Genomic DNA, 24199 nt, shown 5'->3' with positions numbered 1-24199 from the left:
GACACTCCATGTAATATGATATGCTACGTTTCGTATGGTATGTATTCATTTGTAGAAAAAAATGGCTAACTTCAGCTAGTCTAGGGATTAAGGTTAAAGTTAAGTAACCATCTGTCTTGTGTAACCATACCAAACTAATTTGAGTGTCCCAGGTTTACACTTACTATGTTACGTCTAGGCTGGCGAACTCTAACGCTATAAAAAGGTGTATCAATTTAACTTTTGGTTTTTATAAAATTATGTCTCGCTGATATGAAAGATAAGGAAGTTCCTTATGCTTATAATACCCTACCCCAAGCGATGTGAGTTACTGTTCAGACCGAGCGTCAGGGCTCTTTAAAAAAAACTCCGCTGTACAGAAGACACCTTCATCCAATGACTAATGTGTAACGGAACTGAGAGTCACGATCAACGGGATAGGTCACTGTCCGATTTACCTCTGTCTACCAGCAGTCTTCTCCCTCTGACAGTGAGGGTCATAGTCTCATCTCCACATTCTACCTCTGGCTCCGTTCTCATCCAGCTCTCTGCTTTCGCTATCTCACCTCGAACTCGGATCTTTCCTGCACGCACTCCTAAAACAGACATAACATTAGCCTATTATGCATACTTTGAGAAAATAAATAAGTATCTAGTCAAACTAAACGGGATAGGCTGAATGCTAGAATAGCCTACATGACAAACAGAGCCCATTTATAGTTTACCTGGAGTTACTGAATCTGAGTGGTTCTCATCGTTTCGTGTGAAGGAAAACTTTCCACGATGTAAATTCAGAATTTTTCCTTGATTGCAATCGCTATTACTGTATGATTTAAATGGCAAATCTTCCGAATGCTTCTCCTCGTGTTGTTTGGCATGGTACTTGCCGTTCTTATCATTGAATACCACCATTCTAGGTTGAAAACGCATCCGTTTTCTACCCGAAACTCGTGAGAATGTAAAGTAGGAGGATACCGTAAACTTTTTGTTTAAAATACATTGCCAATATGATTGTTTCTCAACGTGCATCAACACACTGGGACGAGGCAAAAGGGAAAGGTATATACCACATGTATTCAAGTACTCTTAATTGGCAATTATTCTCAACAATGGCATGCCGATTCCAATTATGCTTGTCAGTTCTACAGGGATATATAATTTCAGGCTTGCTATATAATTGACCATAATACAAGTCAAATTGACACTTAATCACAATTACGTTAGAGATGACACGCTCTCTTCACTCCACAAGAGGGTGGCATTGTCATGCAAGTCAAAGCACACATTTAATTATCCAATCCCCCCGAGGAGCCTCTGACCATTACACCCTTACCCTGATATGGCCAAGTAACCTTACACAGTTCCTATAACTTTGCTTTGTTATTATGGTAGGAAAATAAACCATAATCTGCTGTAGCACAAGAACATCAGCAATTGCTGAGAGGTGAACCTGACCCTAATCAAGTTTCACTTTTATGGGTTAGGGAACCTGCTTTTGTACCAACCCACATGATGTAATACTATAGTATACTATGGTATACATACTGTAGTATTACTATATTTATACAATATAGTATTCACCGTAGTGTTTTAGCAGAGTAGTGTATTATTTACTATACTGTATTGTTTTTGTATCTTTGACATAAAAGTGGGGTCTTTCTCCTTGAGGAAACCTGCTGGACAAATACTAAAAGAGCAAATGATCCATAACCTGCATGTAGGTAGGACTGGAGCCTGAACAGATACTTCAGCTCTTCTGTAACCTGTAGGGAACACAACATATGATCTATACTTGGCATGTAGGTTTCTCACTGATGACTGACACAAATTGGGATATGGGGGAGGGGAATGGTTGGGGTATATGCAAATTAAAAACTAGTGTTTTTGCAGACACTGTAGTGCTTTGGGGGAGGATAATACTGTAGTATTTACTATAATATATCTATATATAGTAAGCACTACACAATCAAAGGATACTACAGTGTGAGGTGTAGTATACAAGACAATTATATAGTAAGTACTACATATGATCAAGGGATACTACAGTGTGGAGTATATTATTCTACAGTATACTACAACATTCTATAGTAAGCACTACACGATTGAGGAATACTACAGTGTGGAAAATAGTGTTCTATAGAATTGTATAGTAAGTACTATAGTAAACTGTAGTCTTTTTTGTGTGGGAACTGCCCTGAAATCTTTTGTATTGAATGTAAACAGTTGTTGGAACAACCAAAACAACCAGTCGCTACATTTCTTATCGGTTTTCTGTTACTACATTGGGCTTCATGTCCCTTAAAGCTATGCCATCTATCAGATTTGTGCATCGTAGGGATTTTATTTAGCGTTTCCTTTGTAATATCATCACTATAACCATTGCTATTATTGTCATAGTGACACTGTGCCACCACATGACAACATCAATGTTGATCATTATCAACCGAACTGTACAGTGGCGTGAATTGTACGGACAGCAGTAGGCCTAAGAGTGACTGAAAAACAAATTCCACTGTACTTTCCTCTTTTATCAGGCATCTGCATACTAACTACTGTAATATTCAAGAAGGACAAGTAAGTAACAGAGGGATTTCATTGAAACTGAGCATAATGTACACTAACTGAACCACACTATTCAATAGGCTACATGAAGAGAGTGTACAGGGGAGGAGAGGGGGTTGATGGGCGAGGCAGAGTGATGACTCATATTGTGAGTTGCCTAGCTACCAACGGTCAGGAGTTGTTTTCTTTTCAACCTTTCAAAGCAAAAAATATGTATGTCTGGATTTCATTGAGAGAAAAGAGGGAGCGGGGGTGGTAAACGAGGGCCGAGCAGGAAAAGGAGGGACAAAACAGTCAGAGAAGGAGGAGGAGAAGGGTAGATCATGTGCAAACTAAGTGAAATGTAGCAATGTGAGATCTAAAAAAAGAAGTGACAGAGAGGGAGTGGATCAAGAATAAAACCCTGACCAGTCACCATGGAAACGGGCGGCTCCACAAAATATCAGGATTTCTTTTGTATTGAATGTAAACAGTTGTTGGAACAACCAAAACAACTAGTCGCTACATTTCTTATCTGTTTTCTGTTACTACATTGGGTCCCTTAAAGCTATCCCTGACAGTTGACTTTTTCTTCTTAAAAAAACAACAACAACTGACTGCTTTAAGACCTGTTGGAATTCCCCTTGCAGGGACCCACATGAAAAAATACTATAGTATTCTATGGTATAAATACTATAATATTCACTGTAGTGTGTTTGCAGACTTTACTGTAGTTTTCACTGTAGTGTACCTTTATTTAACAAGGTAAGCCAGTTAAGAACAAATTCTGATTTACAATGACGGCCTACCGGGGAACAGTGGGTTAACTGCCTTGTTCAGGGGCAGAACGACAGATTTTTTTTTACCTTGTCAGCTCGAGGAATCGATCCAGTTAACTATAGTATAAATACTGTAGTTAAAGAAAATGGTAGTATAAACTATGGTTATTTATGTAGTGCTTTTGTGGATTGTAGTATACAGTAGTATTTACTGTAGTGTTTTTGCGGATTGTAGTATGTATTGTAGTGTTTTTGCGGACTGTAGTATACTGTAGTATTTACGAAAGTGTTTTTGCAGACATTTACTGTAGTATTTAGCTTACTATAGTGTTTTTGTTTTATTATCTTAGACGTGGAGGCTTTTTCCTTCAGGAAACCTACTGGAGAAATACTAAAAGATCACATTTTCCATAACCTTTAGATAGTAGGACTGGGGTCTGAACAGATAGCTCAGAACTTCTACTCTTTTACATAACCTGTAGGTAACACAATACTGTATGTGGTCTATACTTGGCATGTATGTTTCTCACTTATTTTTTTGAGGGCATTACTGTAATAGATACTACAGTGTTTTTTGGGGGGGATAATATTAAGTATTTACTATAGTATTCTACAGTATACTTCAACATTATATAGTAAGTACTACATATTATCGAGGGATACTACAGTTATAGTATAGTATTCTACAGTATAATACAGTTTACTATCATTCTATAGAAGGTACTGTAGTATTCTATAGGAAACTGTAGTATTTTCTTTAAACATGGGGAGCATTGAGAAACCCCAGACGAATCTAAAGGAACCACAGACTGACATAGTTTTGCCGTTACAGGCCTCAACTGATCACTGTCCCCATCATCCCCAGGGAAATCAGTGTTATGCAAAAGTAGATATAATCTCATGAAACCAAAATGATAATGACAGAGCAAATCAAATGTCATTCTCATTCTGGTCACGTAAAGGGTAACACAAATCACAGGATGTCCATGTACTCTGCATAATGATATCATTTAGTTCCGAGGCTTACATAAAATCACATTGATGTGTATGTCCTAGGACCTAGTCCAACTCTACCTGTTTCTGGCTGACCTATGATGGCACCTGGCTGACCTGAATGTTGCTCCACCTTAATTAGGCTCATATGTCTCTTACTTTGGCTGGCTTTCCAGTGGCTTACCAGGTATTACCACATAATCACAGACCCCTACTACTTTACACTTTCCTCTTGAATTTTTCAGCCAGAATATTGTCCCTGGGATCTCTAATGGAGGGAGTGACCAGATTTAGCAGCCCTCAGTACACTAATATGGGTGGTAGCTGCACCTGGGCAGTTTCAAGGGGCTTGATCTTGCTTGTGAATTACTTGTGCATTACAGATAATAATGTATGTGGAAGGAGCATGCCACAACATGGAGATCATGGGAGTTGTATCCTTCAACTGGCAGCAATGTTCCCTCTAAGCTGTGAGCACGTGTGCAGAAGAAATATCAGCGTGCAGAGAAGCACGAGATTAAACTTCCCTCAACTTTCTAGAGTTTCCCCCCTTAGTTAACACTATAACACTATACATTAGCTGCTACTGTAGGCTGAACGACAGAACACCTATTACCATGTTAAAATGTTATGTGATGCCTTTTCTCCATTGTTTTTGATGGGAGGCTACTCTGGTAGGCCTACATTATGATCAAATAGCCACAGTAGCCTACTTGACCACTGTTAGTTCTAACTTAAAGCTGGTACATCCTCGGTGTTCACAGTAAACGCACGCCGGAAGTTGCACAGAATTTTCACAACTTTCAAGTTTGCGTTCAACAGACCTGAAATTTGCTCAGTGATGAAAAACATGAGAGGGAACATTGACTGGCAGGCATAGAATTAGACGGTCCATTTGCTCCTTTGATCCAGGTGCTATTCCCTGTAGGATAGGGAGCTCCTTTCACCTTCCACTGTGTGTGTGTGGCATTAATCTGAGGGCCAGAAGGGTGTGATCGTGTGTGTGTGTTACAACGGCACCATGACATCAGTGTGTACCTTACCTGTATAGGAAACCAGTCAAGCGACAAGTGGGAGTGAAGGGATGAGTGAGATCCCAATAGCCTCATCCCAATTAGTCAACACTGGATAGGGAGAGAGTTTCAACACACTGTTTTTGATACAGGCTATTATCTGTTCCGACTCATTAAACAGTTTTCTTTCAAAATTACCCAGCAAATCCCCTACATAGCCTAGCTGTCTTTCTAAATGTAAACCTAGCAATCAGACCTCCAGGACAGTCATGTTGCCGTAGACAGACTCAGACAGGCAGAGACCGGGGAGAATGACACAGTTAACCACAGCAGATCATTTGACCATTGTAAAGTGACGTGCTTATGGTCACGCTTACTCCCTTTGGCATGTGGACACTGGACCTGTTTCACACGGCCGTGTGGAAATACTCTGTCAGTGAGCGGCACTGGGAGCTCCTCAGCGCTGAGTCACAAGCGGCGTGGTCTTTCTCAACGCTCACAGAAGTAACCCACGCATTCTAACTTCTCATCCCACACAAGGCGAGCCACGGCCACGCTGTAGACCCACCTTGGATCTGCCTTGAATATTAAGGAGCGAACACGTTCTTAATACTGTACATACAACACTTAAATTCAAACAATATCACAACTGTTCCCGTCTGCCTTTAGGGCACGTGTCAAACTGATTCCACAGAGGGTCGAGTGGCTGCAGGTTTTCACTCCACCCTTGTACTTGATTGATTAATTAAGGTCACTGATTAGTAAGGAACTCCCCTCACCTGGTTGTCTAGGTCTTAATTGAAAAGATAAAAACAAACCGGCAGACACTCAGCCCTCCATGGAATGAGTTTGACACCCCTGCTTTAAGGGCTCTGGTTTTTCCAGTTTTGATTAAGGAAGGGAAACGAAGGGCTGATTGTTGATGAAACGATCCCATTGGTCCTCTCAAAAGCTACACAGGCAAGTTAGTTGTTCATTTCACTGGGGCCCCGCCCAGCTCGGGACCAGCTTCCATAGGCAGGCAGAGGCAGCAGGGATATATAGTAGGCCACACTGTACCCAAGCTAGCTTACCTCACCTGTCAGGTAGGTGGGGCCGATACACCCTGGGAAGAGGCAGGCTAGACAACATTTCTAAATTCCCTCTCTGCCTTTTTCTATATTTGAGGCCCAGTATTTGAGTTGCCTGTCCCCCTAGGGGCTAGGGTGTATCCTATTGGATTTGTGACAGTCACAGCCTTAGTGTTGGGTGTGGGGAGTCCCCAGTACATCTTTAGAGGTTACTCCGCATTCCTTGACTTTGACCCAAGTGAGGAATCGTGTTTGTGGAACCGTATCCACCAATAACCCAGTATGTGACGTGCCCAGTATGTGACGTGCCCAGTGGATAATACTTTGAGGTCTGAGAGTCACTTGGCCAAACATGTCTGAAACCCCATCATTACCCTGTGACATCACCTGAGGCTGCTGAAGCACTCTGTATGTAGCACATGACCTCAGTAGAGGTCATCAGAAGTAGGTTTCTTTCCCTCTACTTATATTGTCAGACTATTGTCCTAGATAGTGCACTATATCTATCAATCAAGTGTGAATATGAGTTGTACTTGTGGGAAACCGGTTTCTCTCACTCGTTCTCATGCAAACACACAATCTCTCTCTTTCTCTCTCTCAGGCTATGACTTGCACTTGTTACCTCCTCCTCTCCCTCCCTCCCTTCCAACCAACTACATTCCTTCATCCTGACTATCCTCCCGGAGAGATAGCTTTGGAGGGGAAATGGAGAGAGGGGGTGGGGATCAGGCAGAAACACTACACCCACCACGTCAGTGTGTGGAGATACAACAGCAACAATGTGGTCGCTCTGGCTACTACTGAGTCTCCATGGCAGCAGGGATTTGAATTCATGACAATATTTTGGGAGTTCCCCAAACATCAGTGGGTGAGTCAGTGTGCTTCCTCTGAGTACTCATGGATATAATGGCCTAAATAGACAGAGTGACAAAGACATAGCTAGAACATGAAAAACAAATACTCCACCACAACGTTGTTGAAATAGTGGCTTTTTGGGTAATTGTATGCATGTGAGACAGAGAGAGGGGGGAGAGAGACAGCGAGAGAGAGAGAGAGAGACAGAGAGAGGGGAGAGAGAGACAGAGAGAGAGGGAGAAAAAAGGAGGGAGAGATTTGGGTGGGTTGTGGACTCGAGGAAAAGAGGGAGGGAAGTGGGTGGAGGTGTGGTTGTGAGTGGTTGTGCGTTCCTTGGCGGCGAGGGCTGAGTCTGACATTTGGAACGTAGAGAGCAGAAGGAATTGGGCTTCAACAGAAAAGCTACCATCAAAAAGTAAGTTGAACATTTGTGTTCTCCTTCAGAACTCTCAACTCTTTGACATTCCCTTCATGTGTTTTTTAAATGATAATAGCCTACATAATAGCCTATATGCCTGCCTTCTATTTTATTACTCTCAAGACTAATACAATTGCACACAGTCAGTAGAGGAGCGAATTAATAGAATTGTAGCTAGCACGTCTTTTGTAATGCAAGTGATACGGGTAGTTTATTCCTTTGCCAGGTAAGTTCAGTGTGGGTGTGTTCAGGTAATTGATCAGGTAGCTGGTTCTAAAACAAACATTACAAGGTGGAAATTCAAATGCACTGCAATTCTGAAACTTTAAGTATACATTTAATTAAAGTTCCTAATGCACACGCTTTAGCACATGAAACCTATCCTGTAATTTCTGGTAGGTAGCTGAGTGCATGATGGAACTATGCTCCATCCTAGAAGGCAGGGTGTTTGTCATGAATTCAGTGTTTACTCTCTGTGACTCTGGCAAACTGCTGCGGTTGGATAGGGTGTACTTTGTATTTCCTTCACATAACAGAACAGCAGCTGTCAGCTCAGACAGTCAGAGGTTTAATTGTCTAAGACTAGCTCGAGTTCCCTCTTCATTTGTCCCTTCAGCACTTAGATGAGAAGCTCTCATATGAGAAATTACACAGACCATCTTTTGTGTTCTCAAATATTTACACACAGTTGAGCTAACTAAGAAGTACTTGATCCCAATTACAGTCATTTTGATGTGTACGTGGGCGGGAACTTGGGGTGGGTCAGTGTTGATGTAGATCACATGTCTGGACCCAACCCAGACCAGCCCTTTATCCCAGAGAGGTTCCCTGCATTCCAGATGGGCTCTCGCCTCACTCTGTCCACACCCACCAGATCCCAAGCCGCTCTATTGCCAGTAGTAGGGGTGGGAAGGAACTCCAAAGTGTATCCGTGAGTTGTTCTCACAATATGATTGTATTTAGGAAAAACAAGCATCAAGCAATCTCGCCTTCTCTCTACTGAGAATGGCCATTCAAACAGTCATTCAGCTTTTTTTTTATTTATTGTTTATGGTCTTTACTGAATGAATAAATCAAATAATGGCCATTGTAATTGGTGAATTGAGATTGTTTATCAATATTTTGAGTTGAGCTGCCTAGCTAATCTGAACTGGTTAAGGCAGGGGTTCTCAAAGTGGGGTCATTCAAACCCACTAGCAATGGATTGCAGTGGGTTCGCAACCACATCTCAAAATATATATATTTAAAACATAAATTGTAGTATATGAATAGTACTAACAACAACAGATGTAAAAAATAAAACAATGTTCAAGGGATCTGTGGAGTACGTTTAGGGGTTGTAATACAACACAATGCAATATTATTCATCTACAATATGTTCTTAACTCCAGGCGACATGGGCCTGGGAAGCTCACAGGGATATTGGTATCCACAATAGTTTTACATAAATGCAGTGTAATTTAATCTTTAAAACTGCAAAGATCTCTCTCTGCCACATGACAAAATCTGTAGAATTGCAGGAAATTAGCTTGGAAACGGCAACATTTTCTCTCCGATGGCAAGAGACGAGCCTTTAAAATGTTCCTTCCTAGGGCCCAAAACTTGGTTTGGGCCCTAGGAAGGGCCACACACTGCCGTAGTCATGCCAATACTCCTTGTATGCTATTATTATCTAACTTGAGTTGTGTTCTGATTATGAGGGGGGGGGTTACATGATGAATTTACTATCACAAAAGGGGTCCCCGGCCCCATAAAGTTTGAGAACCCCTGGGTTAAGGTGTGTGTTTATTTGGGGGAGGTGGGGCAGGCAGGGGAGTAGGTATTTTGTGCAGTTATTCTAAGGAGTGGCGGTTTGTTGCAAGCTACAAACAAGTTACAACTCGTCTCCTGCCGACACTTCCCCCTTTATCCCTCTGATTTTCTCGCTCTCTGTTTCCCAGGCCTATCACTACTTCACTTGACCAATCACTATGTCCGATCTCAAATCTCTTCCTCTGAATCCTTTAGATTCATTTTTTATCACGCCTCCCTCCATTTCTGTTAGTGTGTGTGTGGCTATAACCCATCAAGAGTTATAAAGCCGCGCCCTGAGGGGGTGTAGACTCAGACCTTCCATCATTAATGACTGCCTGTTTCAAAGTGCTGAAGCCAAGCCTCACAGTGCAGCCTTTGTCAACATCCATATCTAATAGTATTTAATGATAAAAATACATGAGATTTAAAGCTTTCAATAAACCAAAGGACACTGTACAGCAAGAGTACAAAACAATAGAGTATCTGATTCCTGTCGCTCAGGTTAAGCCCTGTGACAGTGTCTGTGTCCCTCAGTCTCCCTTTATTTGATATGGTATAGAACAGGGAAGTGTTTGACCAACTTTTAACCAAAAATATATATATTTTCTCCCTCTCCCTTGTTCTGTCTTTCTCTCAGTCATCATGTTGGTTCTTCTAGCCGGAATCTTCCTCCTTCACCTCACCGGCATCATCCTCCTCCTAGTGGCAACTATCGACAATGTAAGTAATCCCCCACTGCTCCTCCACTTAGTTCTCTTCATGTTGACATAGCCCTGTGGAGCTACACACGAGTGCACGTCTCTTCCACTATGTCTGTGGAGTGTTGAATCAAAAGATGAAAGCATGCTATGTTAGCCCTCATCGGCTCAGGCCTTTGGTGCTGTTCTGTCAGTGTTCCACTTTGGTATTCTGGATTACATTTCTGAGCTCACTCTCACCCCTGAAAGAAGATGGGTGACAAACAGGTTGGCCAGTGTTTCATCACTCTGAGTGTGTGTGTGTGTGTGTGTGTACCTGTGCGTTATCGTCAACATTGAGGCTGCATAAACATGCTCTTGTTCGTGTGTGGGATTCCAGTGAGTGTTTAAAGGCCTGTTGTAGTGAGAGGCACATACCTGGCTGATGTGGTATGCTGCTATGTTCTACCGATGTACCGATGTACCGTCAACCCATTGACTGTTATCCCTGTTCCTGGACTTCCAAATGCATGTGACGACACAACACATGAACCTGTGGATGTTCATTGACTATCTCTCCTCTCTGTCCTGTCCAGGCCTGGTGGATGACAAAAATCGTGTCCACTGATGTGTGGGCCAGGTGGATACTGACCAATGGAACCTGGAGCTCCAACGATCTCCCCGGCCAGTACCCTCAAGGTAAGCCTGGGCCATACTGAACCGCTGGGCTAAAATGTAAGGAAACATTCTCTGTGAAAAAAAAAACAGCACTGCAGGAAATTAGCATAGCTCCTGGATATACAGTATATGTAAATATCATCCTACATGTGAATTAAATGTTTTCTTCATGTCTCAATTCACCCCAAGATATACATTTTTGCAGCACAGAAACAGGAACAGTGTAGTTTATCCAGGATGTGGGTTTACTGCGCTGAAGGTTTGGTTGAATTCAGGGTAGAGCTCCATAACAACTGCCATCTAACTTGTCTCTGTGTGTCTGTCAGTGTGAAGCATGATTGATCAGTAAAGCACTCTATTGCCCAACGAGGGAGAACAATGCCATTTTCTCATAGAGGAAACTGAACAGGGTGTGGCAGGATCAGAGACAGGGTTGGGGCTGGTGGGGAGGTTCAGATTTGCTTGAGTACATACACTGAAAGTGCATTACAAATACATTGAGTCTGTGTGTAGACCTTTAGTGAATGTGTGGTCAAAAGTATGTATGTAGCAATGTTGTATCTCTCATAAAGTGTTTTATTTGATTGCTGAGAAACCCTTTTACAACCTATGAAATGAACTCGTCTTAAATCCTCTCATAAATATTCCTTAGCACACAATTTTCCACATTAAAATACTTTCATTGTGTCTCTAAAAAACAGATCTGCCCCTTTCACCTCTGCATTCCAGAGCGTGACACAACACTGTTTCGTTAATATGGTGTTGATTTCTGGGTGTGTCTGTTCTGTAAATAGTCCTTACTCAGTGTCTGTCTCTGTCTCCCTCTACAGAATACCTCCAGGCAGTGCAGGCTAGCTCCATTCTGGCCTGCATATTCTCTTCCCTTGGCCTGTTTGTGTTTGTGGGACAGCTCTTCACTCTGTCAAAGGGACAGAGATTCACCTTCTCTGGCATCTTCCAGCTCCTAGCCTGTACGTATTGCCCTAAACACTTTCAATCTTCAACCTGTTAAACAACTAGTTCTGTCTTTGCTTGATGTTTGTCCCTCCCTCCCTCTCTCCCTCCCTCCAGGCCTGTGCATCATGATCGCTGCCTCCATCTACACAGACATCTTTCACAAGAATGAATCGGATGGTTGGTATGGCCACTCCTTCATTCTGGCCTGGATCTCCTTTGCGTTCACCTTCATCTCCAGTATAATCTACTTTGTCCTGCGAAAGAAGACCGCAAACTAGAAGCAGAAGACTAGCCCAAACCCAAGGGACAGGCTCAATATCTTACGATCTGATTGTTTTTTGTACAATTAGGTATGGATATGAGTGTGGGATACAAAAGAGGAGAGTTATCCACAGATTTTCTGGCTTGAATTTTGATTCATGTATCTCTTTTGGTTCCCTGAAGTGTGTCTAAACATATTGTAATAACTTACCTGTCCTGCCCACAGTTATAACTTACCTGTCCTGCCCACAGTTATAACTTACCTGTCCTACCCACAGTTATAACCTACCTGTCCTGCCAACATAGTAATAACCTACCTGTCCTGCCCACATAGTAATAACTTACCTGTCCTGCCAACATAGTAATAACCTACCTGTCCTGCCCACATAATAATAACCTACCTGTCCTGCCCACATAGTTATAACCTACCTGTCCTGCCCTCATAGCAATAACCTACCTGTCCTGCCAACATAGTAATAACCTACCTGTCCTGCCCACATAGTAATAACCTACCTGTCCTGCCCACATAGTTATAACCTACCTGTCCTGCCCACATAGTAATAACCTACCTGTCCTGCCCACATAGTTATAACCTACCTGTCCTGCCCACATAGTAATAACCTACCTGTCCTGCCCACATAGTAATAACCTACCTGTCCTGCCCACATAGTAATAACCTACCTGTCCTGCCCACATAGTTATAACCTACCTGTCCTGCCCACATAGTAATAACCTACCTGTCCTGCCCACATAGTAATAACCTACCTGTCCTGCCCACATAGTAATAACCTACCTGTCCTGCCCACATAGTAATAACCTACCTGTCCTGCCCACATAGTTATAACCTACCTGTCCTGCCCACATAGTAATAACCTACCTGTCCTGCCCACATAGTAATAACCTACCTGTCCTGCCCACATAGTAATAACCTACCTGTCCTGCCCACATATTACCAAGTCCATGTTTAGTTTTCATGGGCTCTTAATATAAAGTGGGACAACATTTTCAAAGTTGATGAAACTTTTACAGCCCTCATATATTCGTTGGAGAAGGTAGAGGGGAGTCAGAGAGTAGACTGACAGTATCCCATTATTTCAGAATCATAGTCCTGAACTATTCTTGCTTACATTTGATTTATTTCTCAATTAGGCTCATAATAAAACAAGGCCAAAACTCTCAAAACCAGAAGAATGAATTGACTAGTGCCGCAAACAGAATCCAATTTGAGAAACTGTCAACGATCATTACCCCGTTTGACTTACAGCCCTACTGTAGTGTGCTGAATAAGACAAAAATATGATGTATTTGCCAATGTCCATACATTGAATGGAACATTAGTACTAACCTCACTGCTAAATGGACCACTCCCCTTTTTAGTTATGTAATTATTTTTGCCAATTATTTTATGCTTTGTACCATTAGTCTTATTGTGTAGGTTAACTTCCGTTTGTCTGAATCAACCTATCCCCCAGACACACCCATGGACTGACAGACAGACAGACGGATAGATCTTGAGTGCCTTGAAATCTGACAGAGCATATTTGCTCGCTGCACATTGAGATATATGTGTAAATATGAACATGTTTGGTTCCACATTGTGCTTTGTATGTCTAATGCAATTTTATTTTTGTTACTATTATCAGTTTGATAATAATTTGTATTAAAACCTGATTTAAATCTAATTTCTCCTGTCAATGCTAAACAATTTTATATTAATCATAATTGGTGAAGGAGGACAGATTGCAGGAAGATGAATGATACCTAGTCACTGGTAGAGGGACACCACAGTGAAACTGACAGAAGGCATACTAGTCTGTGAATGAAATCATTTTGCACATTTTCACAAAGTTTTATTGACAGCATGCATACAAGTTTGGACAGAGAGCTTCAGACTACTTCACACTGATTTGCTCTGTCAAAATCCAAATGCTTGTTGGCTCATAGGTAAGTATCACACACATACAGTCAAAGTGGGCTGTACTCCTCATCGGAGTACTCCCTCCCCTCTTCCTCCATCTCTCTGCCCCTGTCCTCTGAGTAGTACTGGGGTGTGTAACTGTGGACGGACAGGGGTAGAGTGATGGAGGGAGAGGGGAGGGAGTGGCGGTGATAGGGGGACAGGGGAGCAGGGTGGGATGGGGGAGGTGGGAAGTATTCAGGGTGGGGGAGTGTGTAGCAGTGGGGGAGGGAGAGGGAGTGGGTGAGTGGACGGGGTGATGAGGTTGGGGGTGGCGAAGGGGAGTCATAGTAGGGTGACAGGGGTGAGAGTTCTGGGGATGGTGGGGACATACAGGGGTGAGGGGGCGGAGGGCAGTAGTAGGGGGCCGGGGCTAGCAGGGGCTCTATGTCAGGGAATCGAGGGGGGTACAGGCGGGCTTTGCGCCTACGCTCCATTACAGTCTTCTTGGTGTAGTTGTTGAGGGTGGAGACTCCTGACAACATGCAGCAGGTAAAGGCCAGCCATGCCACACTAAGACAGAAACATAGAGTAGAGAGACAGGAGCAGCAAGGAGGATCGTGTTAATCTGAACCCATGTGTGGAAGCCTACAAAACATATTTCATACCCTTATCTTACTAAAACACAATTGCTACAAGGCATATGCGATATTGCAATAATCTATTTGAGATGGACAGAGGTCTTTAACAGGAGCCCTGGCCTCATGAGAGTCATTGAGATATCTATCTTATTTAAAGGGGAACATGTAAACACTTAAGCCCACTTGCTCCTGGAGACCAAAGAATCAGGAGAGCACACTGTAGATCAGAGAATAAGTAGTGGTACAGTAGTAAAGTGTGTGTGTGCAGACTCACTAAAAGCCCCAGGAGTAGCCATAGCTGTGTGGTTTGAAGTCCTCTGGACCCATAGAGGCAGTAGTCTGAAACACCTGCATGAACATCATGTGAGCCACCATTCCCAGTAACCCTAAGATAATTAAACAGACATTGAAAGTTTTTATGTGGATTCCATCAGAGGGAGCTTTATTAAAGATAGTTTTACTTGCAATGACTGTGATGTGTGGTTGTCTTACCTACCTTAGTTGGGACGCACTGGTTGTAAGTTGCTCTGCATAAGAGCTTCTGCTATAACAGGTTTTCCCAAACTCGGTTCTGGGGCCATCCCCCGGGTACACGTTTTGGTTTTTGCCCTTGCACTACACTGATGACTCAAATCATTAAAGCTCGATGACTAGTTGGTTACTTGAATCAGCTGTAGTGACGACGACTCAGAACCGAGTTTGGGAAACCCTACGCTAATTGATCAAAAAAAGATAGAATCTAAATTCAAATGTGTACCTCCTAATATAGTGAAGACTGCAGAGTAGGCATTGAGGAGCTGTCCCCAGATCTGTGAGGGCCAAAAGGCATCCAGACACAGCTGAAGAGACAGCAGCACACAGCTGATACACAGCAGCCCAACATACATGAGCTCCATTGACACCGACAACCACAACATTCCTGCAGGGAGAGAGAGGACGATTACAGTACAACTGTGTCATGACTGTGTAATGTGTACCAACATACAATCTTGACACTGCAGAATCATTTACCTTTTTCACCCCCTGGAGTTAAAGAAAGAAAACTGCGACACTTTTCCTCTAAAAAAGAAAATACATTATTATTTCATGAATAAAATCATGATCATCTATCAGACAAGGTACATTTATGTGTGGGACAGATTACACACATAGTATCAGGAATAGTGGTCCTTGAGAAAACCTTTCTACCCAATGGGCACACATCATTTCAACTTGGATAATTGGGTAATATTTGGTTTAGACAGTTGTTCCAATGTGTTATCACTGTGCTTTCAACCATCTAAAAGCACAACCAAATGTCTGATCTTTGGTTCATTTGTACTACAGTTTGTGTTATCACTGTGTTTCATCTAACAGCAGAACCAAATGATCTGGATTGCAGTTAAATAACACTAAAAAGGTAGATTTAACAGAGAAAATGAAATGTAACCATACTTTATAAGTCATATATCATCACTAATACTATTTAGGCCTGTATAGCATCTGCAATTCAACCAAAAGATAGACAACACATACAGTAGAGGCTTAGGGTTTCAAGCTTTGGTTGATTTGAAATGGAATCTTCAAGTTAATCATTAACATGTTAGATTCACGTCTCCATCTAAACCAAACATCTAAATTGAAGAACAGGACTAAATAAGTGCATTTAAAGTTTGATTAAATTAGATTTAGTCCTATTCTTTCATTTCGATTTTTGGTTTAGATGGAGACTTGAATCCAACATATAAATGATTAATTTGGAGACAAATTGCCTCTATCAAGTCTTCTCCAGCCCCAGCTTTGAGGTGTTGAGTTCAGTCAAGGCGGGGGGTTGAATAATATAAACCTTTCTCTCTACCTGGTCATAATCCATAATTAAGTCATGCTGTTAGAATCTAAATCCCCCTGAACAGAGCACCGATAGTAATCCTCTTTATAGAATGCAAGAGCTCACACACACACACACACACACACACACACACACACACACACACACACACACACACACACACACACACACACACACACACACACACACACACACACACACACACACACACAACCGTACCTAGACTCTCATTGCGTTTAATCTCACCAGTGATATTCATTTTGATCCTCACTTCCCATTGTTACATTACTGTGTGACTGCAACTCCCCCACTTTGAACCCACTATATTCAACTCTTGGACACAATCCTAGAGGTATTAAAGTTCCAACCATTTTCACCCCCCAAAGTCTCACCCCAGGCGTCAGTGTAGATGTTCTCCTCACAGCTCATCCACATGCCTGCATGGAAGGCAGGGAAGACGAAGCGGTCGTCCCCCGTCTCCCAGGAGAACTGGATGGAGGTGGAGTTATGCGAGACCCCGGGCACAGGTATGCATTTGGTCAGTTTGTTGGCCGAGCAGAGGGGCTTGGGGACCTTCTGACTGCCCTCACACCAGTAGGACGACAAGAGGGCCATGGCCCCCAGGACCAGAGACACTAGCGTCTGGAAGAAGGTGAGCTTGGGGGACCGCACCCAGGACAGAAACGACATGATGAAGGGAGAGAGCGGGAACCTGGGGTGGGAGGAGGTGTTGGAGAGGGGGAGAAGTTGTATTTTAACAGCTGGTCAAACACTCCCTCAGTCTATACTATATACAAAGGTAGACGGGCCCACTTCAGACACAGACTCTGTCAGAGCACTTAACATGACAGGAATCAGACATGGACGTTGACAAAGGCTGCACTGTGAGGCTTGACTCCAGCTCTCTTTTAAACAGTATTAAGATAGTTGAGAGAGAGCATATGGAAAAGGAAAAGAGAGTATTCAGAGGAATTTCCAACCCAACTGAAAGAAAACAATCTAATCCCCCAAAGTCTTTCCTTGCCTGGACACCCCTCACCCCACTTTATTTTGACCTCCACACATAATTGGAAGAGGAAGTGTAAACTCTAACATAGCCTATTAGCTACAAAGGTAACTCCAAACACATTTTCAATAAGAGCAGCTGTTTAGCTGGTTAAACAAAAGTTAGACATGTGTTGGGAAACACTTATGTCTAAGTTAAGAAAGCTTACCAGCAGCCAGAGGCACTTTCCGTACTGGTAGCTTATTCGTAGGTGCTTTTTCAAAGCCTGTGAGAGACTCCAGTAAGTGTAATACCAAATACAGTATAAACTCTGTTTACAGTGCATCCGGAAACTATTCAGACACCTTGACTTTTCCCACATTTTGTTACATTACAGCCTTATTCTAAAATGTGGGTAGCCTAGTGGTTAGAGCAGGTAGCCTAGCGGTTTGAGCAGGTAGCCTAGTGGGGTAGCCTAGTGGTTAGAGCAGGTAGCCTAGTGGTTAGAGCAGGTAGCCTAGTGGTTAGAGCAGGTAGCCTAGTGGGTAGCCTAGTGGTTAGAGCAGGTAGCCTAGTGGTTAGAGCAGGTAGCCTAGTGGTTAGATCAGGTAGCCTAGTGGTTAGAGCGTTGGGCCAGTAACCGAAAGGTTGCCGGACAAAAAAACATTTTTTTTAAATAAAAATTAAACCAATCTATTTCACCTTTACATTTACAACTGCGACCTGGCCAAGATAAAGAAAAACAGTGCGACACAAACAACACAGATTTACACATGGAATAAACAAAAGTACAGTCAGTTACACACTAGAAAAAATCTATGTATAGTGTGTGCAAATGAGGTAAGATTAGGAAATAAATAGGCCGTAGTGGCAAAATAATTACAATTTAGCAATTAAACACTGGAGTGATAGATGTGCAGAAGATGAATGTGAAAGTATAGATAATGTGGTGCAGAGGAGCAAAAAATGTAATAAAATAAATAACAATATGGGGATGAGGTAGATTAATCCTCAAGCTGACAAAGTAAAAATCTGTCGTTCTGACCCTGAACAAGGCAGTTAACCCACTGTTCTCCGGTAGGCCGTTATTGTAAATAACAATTTGTTTTCAACTGACTTTCCTAGTTAAATAAAGGCAACAAAAAAAAAATTCAATACCCCAAAATGACAAAGCGAAAACAGGTTCGCAAATGTATAAAACATAAAAAACAGAAATACCTTATTTACATAAGTATTCAGACCCTTTGCTATGAGCCTCGAAATTGAGCTCAGGTGCATCCTGTTCCAATTGATCATCCTTGAGATGTTTCTACAACTTGATTGGAGTCCACCTATGGTAAATTCAATTGATTGGACATGATTTGGAAAGGCACACACCTGTCTACAGTATATAAGGTCCCACAGTTGACAGTGCAAGTAGAGAAAAAACCAAGCCATGAGGTCGAAGGAATTGTTCGTAGAACTCCATGACAGGATTGTGTTGAGGCACAGATCTGGGGAAGGGTACCAAAAAATGTCTGCAGCATTGAAGGTCCCCAAGAACAAAGTGGCCTCCAACATTCTTAAACGTAAGAAAGTTTTTGAACCACCAAGACTCTTACTAGAGCTGGCCGCCCGGCCAAACTGAGCAATCGGGGGAGAAGGGCCTTGGTCAGGGAGGTGACCAAGAACCCGATGGTCACTCAGAGAGCTCCAGAGTTCCTCTGTGGAGATGGGAGAACCTTCCAGAAGGACAACCATCTCTGCAGCCCTCCACCAATCAGGCCTTTATGGTAGTGGCCAGACGGAAGCCACTCCTCAGTAAAAGGCACATGACAGCGTCCCTGGAGTTTGCCAAAAGGCACCTAAAGGACTCTCAGACCCTGAGAAGCAACATTCTCTGGTCTGATGAAACCAAGATTGAACTCTTTGTCCTGAATGCCAAGAGTCACGTCTGGAGGAAACCTGGCACCATCCCTTCGGTAAAGTATGGTGGTGGCATGTCCTTGAGTGGCCCAACCAGAGCCCGGACTTGAACCCGATAGAATATCTCTGGAGAGACTTGAATATAGCTGTGCAGAGACGCACCCCATCCAACCTGACAGCTTGAGAGGATCTTCAGAGAAGAATGGGAGAAACTCCCCAAATACAGGTGTGCCAAGCTTGTAGCGTCAGACCCAAGAAGATTCGAGGCTGTAGTCGCTGCCAAATGTGCTTGAACAAAGTACTGACTAAAGGGTCTGAATACTTATAAAAATGTATATTTGGGGTTTTACCCCTGTGCAAGAGGGCAGGTGTAGTTTGAGACGGATTACATTCCTAATTATATAACTGAATGGTAGGAAACGGTAGGAAGACCAGCAGGACTAGAAAATGTCAGCAATTACAGGAGAAAATAGCTTTTCTGTTAATCCTATAGAACAAATAATGGCTCAAATGTTCAGAAGCATTGACGTCAGACAGTAAGGATCATTTGAAAGAGAAAAAGGACCCACCTTCTTCAACCCGTCTTATTTCCTCTTGATCTTCAGTTCTTCATGTAGTGAGTGTAGATTGTGGTAGTATTTAATGGACTCCTATTCCTCTACCCGTCTCCTCTCTCTCTTCTCTTCCTCGCCATCAGATAGCATGTCAGTGATTCAGGGTGTTGACCCTCACAGTAACCTCTGTGGAGTGTGTGGCTGTCACTCTTCATGATACCGCTTGGTCAGTAAGTCAGGGTGCTCAACCAAGCCTTAAGCTCCCCTCTTCTTTAATCTATTGATACAACTCTAAATCCACAGTGGACAACTCCATTCAATCTGTTCTCATTTTCCTCCATTTTATCCCCTCTTTTACCCCTCCTGTCTTCCCGCTTTCTCTCGAACTAGCCACACTCTCCTAATACCACCAGTTTGAATATAGTGTACCAGATATAGTGTAATAGCACCACAGCAACTTTCAAAGTAAAATGTATGACTTCACATCACTTGAACATTAATTACACCGGATGATACATTTCATCTCACAAATAAGAAACTCCTGGACAAATTCTATTCCCACACAGACATGCTTCTGGTAGTTAGTCTCAGAGACTTTCCATAGAACTTTACCAGAATGGTAAATCTCCCATCTGTTTTTCCTCAGAACATCCTGAATAAATAGCATCTTAACTATTTTATTTCTTGTAAGGTCTTAATTCAATCCGTAGCGCTGAAGATCTGCGCTGTAGCGCAATTGAAATGTAAAGGCCCAGCGTAGTCAAAATTCTGTTTTGCCTGTGTCTTATATCATATTGTACAACAGCTGTAAAAGCCTGAAAAAATTTGACCTGTGTTATTTCCTTATAGTCTGGTTGAAAATACACTGGAAAAAAATATGTAAACGCAACATGCAACAATTTCAAAGATTTTACATAGTTACAGTTCATATAAAGAAATCAGTCAATTTAAATAAATTCTAATCTATGGCTTTCACATGACTGGGGCAAGGATCAGAAAAACAGCCAGTAACTGGTTTGACCACCATTTGCCTCATGCAACGCGACACATTTCCTTCAAATAGAGTTGATCAGGCTGTTGATTGTGACCTGTGGAATGTTGTCTCACTCCTCTTCAATGGCTGTGTGAAGTTGCTGGATATTGGCGGGAACTGGAACATGCTGTCATACACGTCGATCCAGAGCATCCCAAACTTGCTCAACGAGTGACATGTCTGGTGAGTATGTAGGTCATCGAAGAAATGGGAAATTTTCAGCCTCCGGGAATTGAGTACAGATCCTTGTGACATGAGGCCGTGTATTATAATGCTGAAACATGAGGTGACAGCGGGGGGTGAATGGCACGACAATGGGCCTCAGGATCTCGTCACGGTATCTCTGTGCATTCAAATTGCCATCGATAAAATGGAATTGTGTTCATTGTCCATAGCTTATGCCTGCCCATACCATAACCCCACCGCCACCATGGATCACTCTGTTCACAACGTTGACATCAGCAAACCGCTCGCCCACACAACGCCATACACACTGTCTGCCCGGTAGAGTTTAAACCGGGATTCACTTGTGAAGAGCACACTTTTCCAGCGTGCCAATGGCCAACGAAGTCAGTTACGATGCAGAACTGCACCCTGGTGAGGACGACGAGCATGCAGATGAGCTTCCCTGAGACGGTTTCTGACAATTTGTGCATAAATTATTTTCATCAGATGTCTGGGTGGCTAGTCTCAGACGATCCCATAGGTGAAGCCAGATGTGGAGGTCCTGGGCTGGCGTGGTTACACGTGGTCTGTAGTTGTGAGGCTGGTTGGACGTACTGCCAAATTCTCTAAAACGACATTGGAGGCGTCTTATGGTAGAGAAATTAAGGCAAAATTATATGGCAACAGCTCTGGTGGACATTCCTGCAGTCAGCATTCCAATTGCACGCTCCCTGAAGACATCTCTGGCAATGTTACAACTGTTACAGACCTATATCCAGCCTGCCCTGCCTATCTAAGGTCTTCAAAAGCCAAGTCAACAAACAGGTCACTGACCACCTCGAATCCCACCGTACCTTCTCCGCTGTGCAATCTGGTTTCTGAGCCGGTCACGGGTGCACCTCAGCCACGCTCAAGGTACTAAACGATATCATAACCACCATCGATAAAAGACAGTACTGTGCAGCCGTCTTCATCGACCTGGCCAAGGCTTTCGACTCTGTCAATCAACATATTCTTATCGGCAGACTCAGTAGCCTCGGTTTTTCTAATGACTGCCTTGCCTGGTTCACCAACTACTTTGCAGAGTTCAGTGTGTCAAATTGGAGGGCATGTTGTCCGGTCCTCTGGCAGTCTCTATCGGGGTGCCACAGGGTTCAATTCTCGGGCCGAATCTTTTCTCTGTATATATCAATGATGTTGCTCTTGCTGCGGGCGATTCCCTGATCCACCTCTACGCAGACGACACCATTCTGTATACTTCCGGCCCTTCCTTGGACACTGTGCTATCTAACCTCCAAACGAGCTTCAACGCCATACAACACTCCTTCCGTGGCCTCCAACTGCTCTTAAACGCTAGTAAAACCAAATGCATGCTTTTCAACCGTTCGCTGCCTGCACCCGCACGCCCAACTAGCATCACCACCCTGGATGGTTCCGACCTAGAATATGTGGACATCTATAAGTACCTAGGTGTCTGGCTAGACTGTAAACTCTCCTTCCAGACTCATATCAAACATCTCCAATCTAAAATCAAATCTAGAGTCGGCTTTCTATTCCGCAACAAAGCCTCCTTCACTCACGCCGCCAAACTTACCCTAGTAAAACTGACTATCCTACCGATGCTCGACTTCGGCTATGTCATCTGCAAAATAGCTTTCAATATTCTACTCAGCAAACTGGATGCAGTTTATCACAGTGCCATCCGTTTTGTTACTAAAGCACCTTATACCACCCACCACTGCGACCTGTATGCTCTAGCCGGCTGGCCCTCGCTACATATTCGTCGCCAGACCCACTGGCTCCAGGTCATCGACAAGTCCATGCTAGGTAAAGCTCCGCCTTATCTCAGTTCACTGGTCACGATGGCAACACCCACCCGTAGCATGCGCTCCAGCAGGTGTATCTCACTGATCATCCCTAAAGCCAACACCTAATTTGGCCGCCTTTCGTTCCAGTTCTCTGCTGCCTGTGACTGGAACGAATTGCAAAAATCGCTGAAGTTGGAGACTTTTATCTCCCTCACCAACTTCAAACATCTGCTATCTGAGCAGCTAACCGATCGCTGCAGCTGTACATAGTCTATCGGTAAATAGCCCACCCAATTTACCTACCTCATCCCCATACTGTTTATATTTATTTACTTTTCTGCTCTTTTGCACACCAATATCTCTACTTGCACATGACCATCTGATCATTTATCACTCCAGTGTTAATCTGCAAAATTGTAATTATTCGCCTACCTCCTCATGCCTTTTGCACACAATGTATATATACCCTCTTTTTTTTCTGCTGTGTTATTGACTTGTTAATTGTTTACTCCATGTGTAACTCTGTGTTGTCTGTTCACACTGCTATGCTTTATCTTGGCCAGGTCGCAGTTGTAAATGAGAACTTGTTGTCAACTAGCCTACCTTGTTAAATAAAGGTGAAAAAAAATGGGGGAAAAAAGTGTTGTATGATAAAACTGCACATTTTAGCGTGGCCTTTTGTCCCCAGCACAAGGTGCACCTGTGTAATGATCATGCTGTTAAATATCTTGGCAAAGGAGAAATGCTAACAGGGATGTATTTAAAATATATATATATATATATATATCTCTTTATTTAACTAGGCAATTCAGTTAAGAACAAATTCTTATTTACAATGCCGTCCTACCCCAGCCAAACCCTAACCAAGACAATGCTGGGACAATTGTGCACCGCCCTATGGGACTCCCAATCACGGCCGTTTGTGATACAGCCTGAAATCGAACCAGGGTCTGTAGTGACGCCTCTAGCACTGAGATGCAGTGCCTTAGACTGCTGCACCACTCGGGAGCCCCGTAAACATGTTGTGCCAAACATTTTAGAGAAATAAGCTTTTTGTGTTTATGTACATTTTCTGGCTTCATTGAGCCTTTATAAAGGCCATTTCCGTTTGAGCTGACATATGCAGTGTTCACTGTGAATGCAGTCTCCGTGAACACAGGAACATTGCCTTTACATTTCAATCATGCTGTAGTGCGGATCTTCAGCGCAACGGATTGAATCGAGCCCTTGGGGTTTTCAGGAAAGTGGGGAGCTGGCTCCAACCACAAGGAGCTCTTCATCGACATGAAGGAAAAAACAGATTTACACAACACACATCCATGATGAAACATACAGTACTCAAAACACCATGATGATGTCAAAACACAG

General features: G+C 43.0%; 2 protein-coding genes and 1 pseudogene across 3 annotated transcripts; 1 reads left to right on the top strand and 2 right to left on the bottom strand.

Moving 5' to 3' along the window:
• Positions 1-1628: 1628 nt before the first annotated feature.
• Positions 1629-1686, bottom strand: LOC139365317 (U7 small nuclear RNA; annotated as a pseudogene).
• Positions 1687-7083: 5397 nt separating this feature from the next.
• LOC139364860 (epithelial membrane protein 2-like) lies at positions 7084-13697 on the top strand. Of its 2 annotated transcripts, none has more exons than XM_071102013.1 (5): positions 7084-7243; positions 10080-10162; positions 10716-10818; positions 11628-11768; positions 11869-13697. In XM_071102013.1, exons 2-5 carry the CDS (start codon positions 10085-10087, stop codon positions 12030-12032), a joined length of 486 nt encoding a protein of 161 aa, XP_070958114.1. In that variant the 5' UTR covers positions 7084-7243; positions 10080-10084; the 3' UTR covers positions 12033-13697. The 2 variants fall into 2 exon arrangements, with proteins under 2 accessions (XP_070958114.1, XP_070958113.1); XM_071102012.1 differs by lacking the exon at positions 7084-7243 and adding an exon at positions 7265-7645.
• A 283-nt stretch (positions 13698-13980) lies between these two features.
• Positions 13981-17071, bottom strand: LOC139423970 (germ cell-specific gene 1-like protein). The gene is made up of 5 exons (XM_071175635.1): positions 16774-17071; positions 15565-15612; positions 15311-15472; positions 14828-14939; positions 13981-14485 (listed from the first exon to the last, which is right to left on the bottom strand). The coding sequence occupies exons 1-5, from the start codon at positions 17069-17071 to the stop codon at positions 13981-13983; spliced, it is 1125 nt and encodes a 374-aa protein (XP_071031736.1).
• Positions 17072-24199: the final 7128 nt, after the last annotated feature.

This window comes from Oncorhynchus clarkii, chromosome 13, assembly GCF_045791955.1.
Source record: "Oncorhynchus clarkii lewisi isolate Uvic-CL-2024 chromosome 13, UVic_Ocla_1.0, whole genome shotgun sequence".
NCBI classification, from domain to species: Eukaryota; Metazoa; Chordata; class Actinopteri; order Salmoniformes; family Salmonidae; genus Oncorhynchus; species Oncorhynchus clarkii.
This window is presented reverse-complemented; position numbering and strand designations above follow the sequence as displayed.

Coding starts and splice junctions, on each gene's coding strand:
- LOC139364860 (XM_071102013.1), top strand. CDS start 10,085: ATGTTGGTTCTTCTAGCCGGAATCTTCCTCCTTCACCTCACCGGCATC. Junction 10,163..10,715: donor TAGTGGCAACTATCGACAAT/GTAAGTAATCCC, acceptor TGTCCTGTCCAG/GCCTGGTGGATGACAAAAAT. Junction 11,769..11,868: donor CATCTTCCAGCTCCTAGCCT/GTACGTATTGCC, acceptor CCCTCCCTCCAG/GCCTGTGCATCATGATCGCT.
- LOC139423970 (XM_071175635.1), bottom strand. CDS start 17,071: ATGTCGTTTCTGTCCTGGGTGCGGTCCCCCAAGCTCACCTTCTTCCAG. Junction 15,473..15,564: donor AACTCCAGGGGGTGAAAAAG/GTAAATGATTCT, acceptor CTCTCCCTGCAG/GAATGTTGTGGTTGTCGGTG. Junction 14,486..14,827: donor GGCTACTCCTGGGGCTTTTA/GTGAGTCTGCAC, acceptor TTTCTGTCTTAG/TGTGGCATGGCTGGCCTTTA.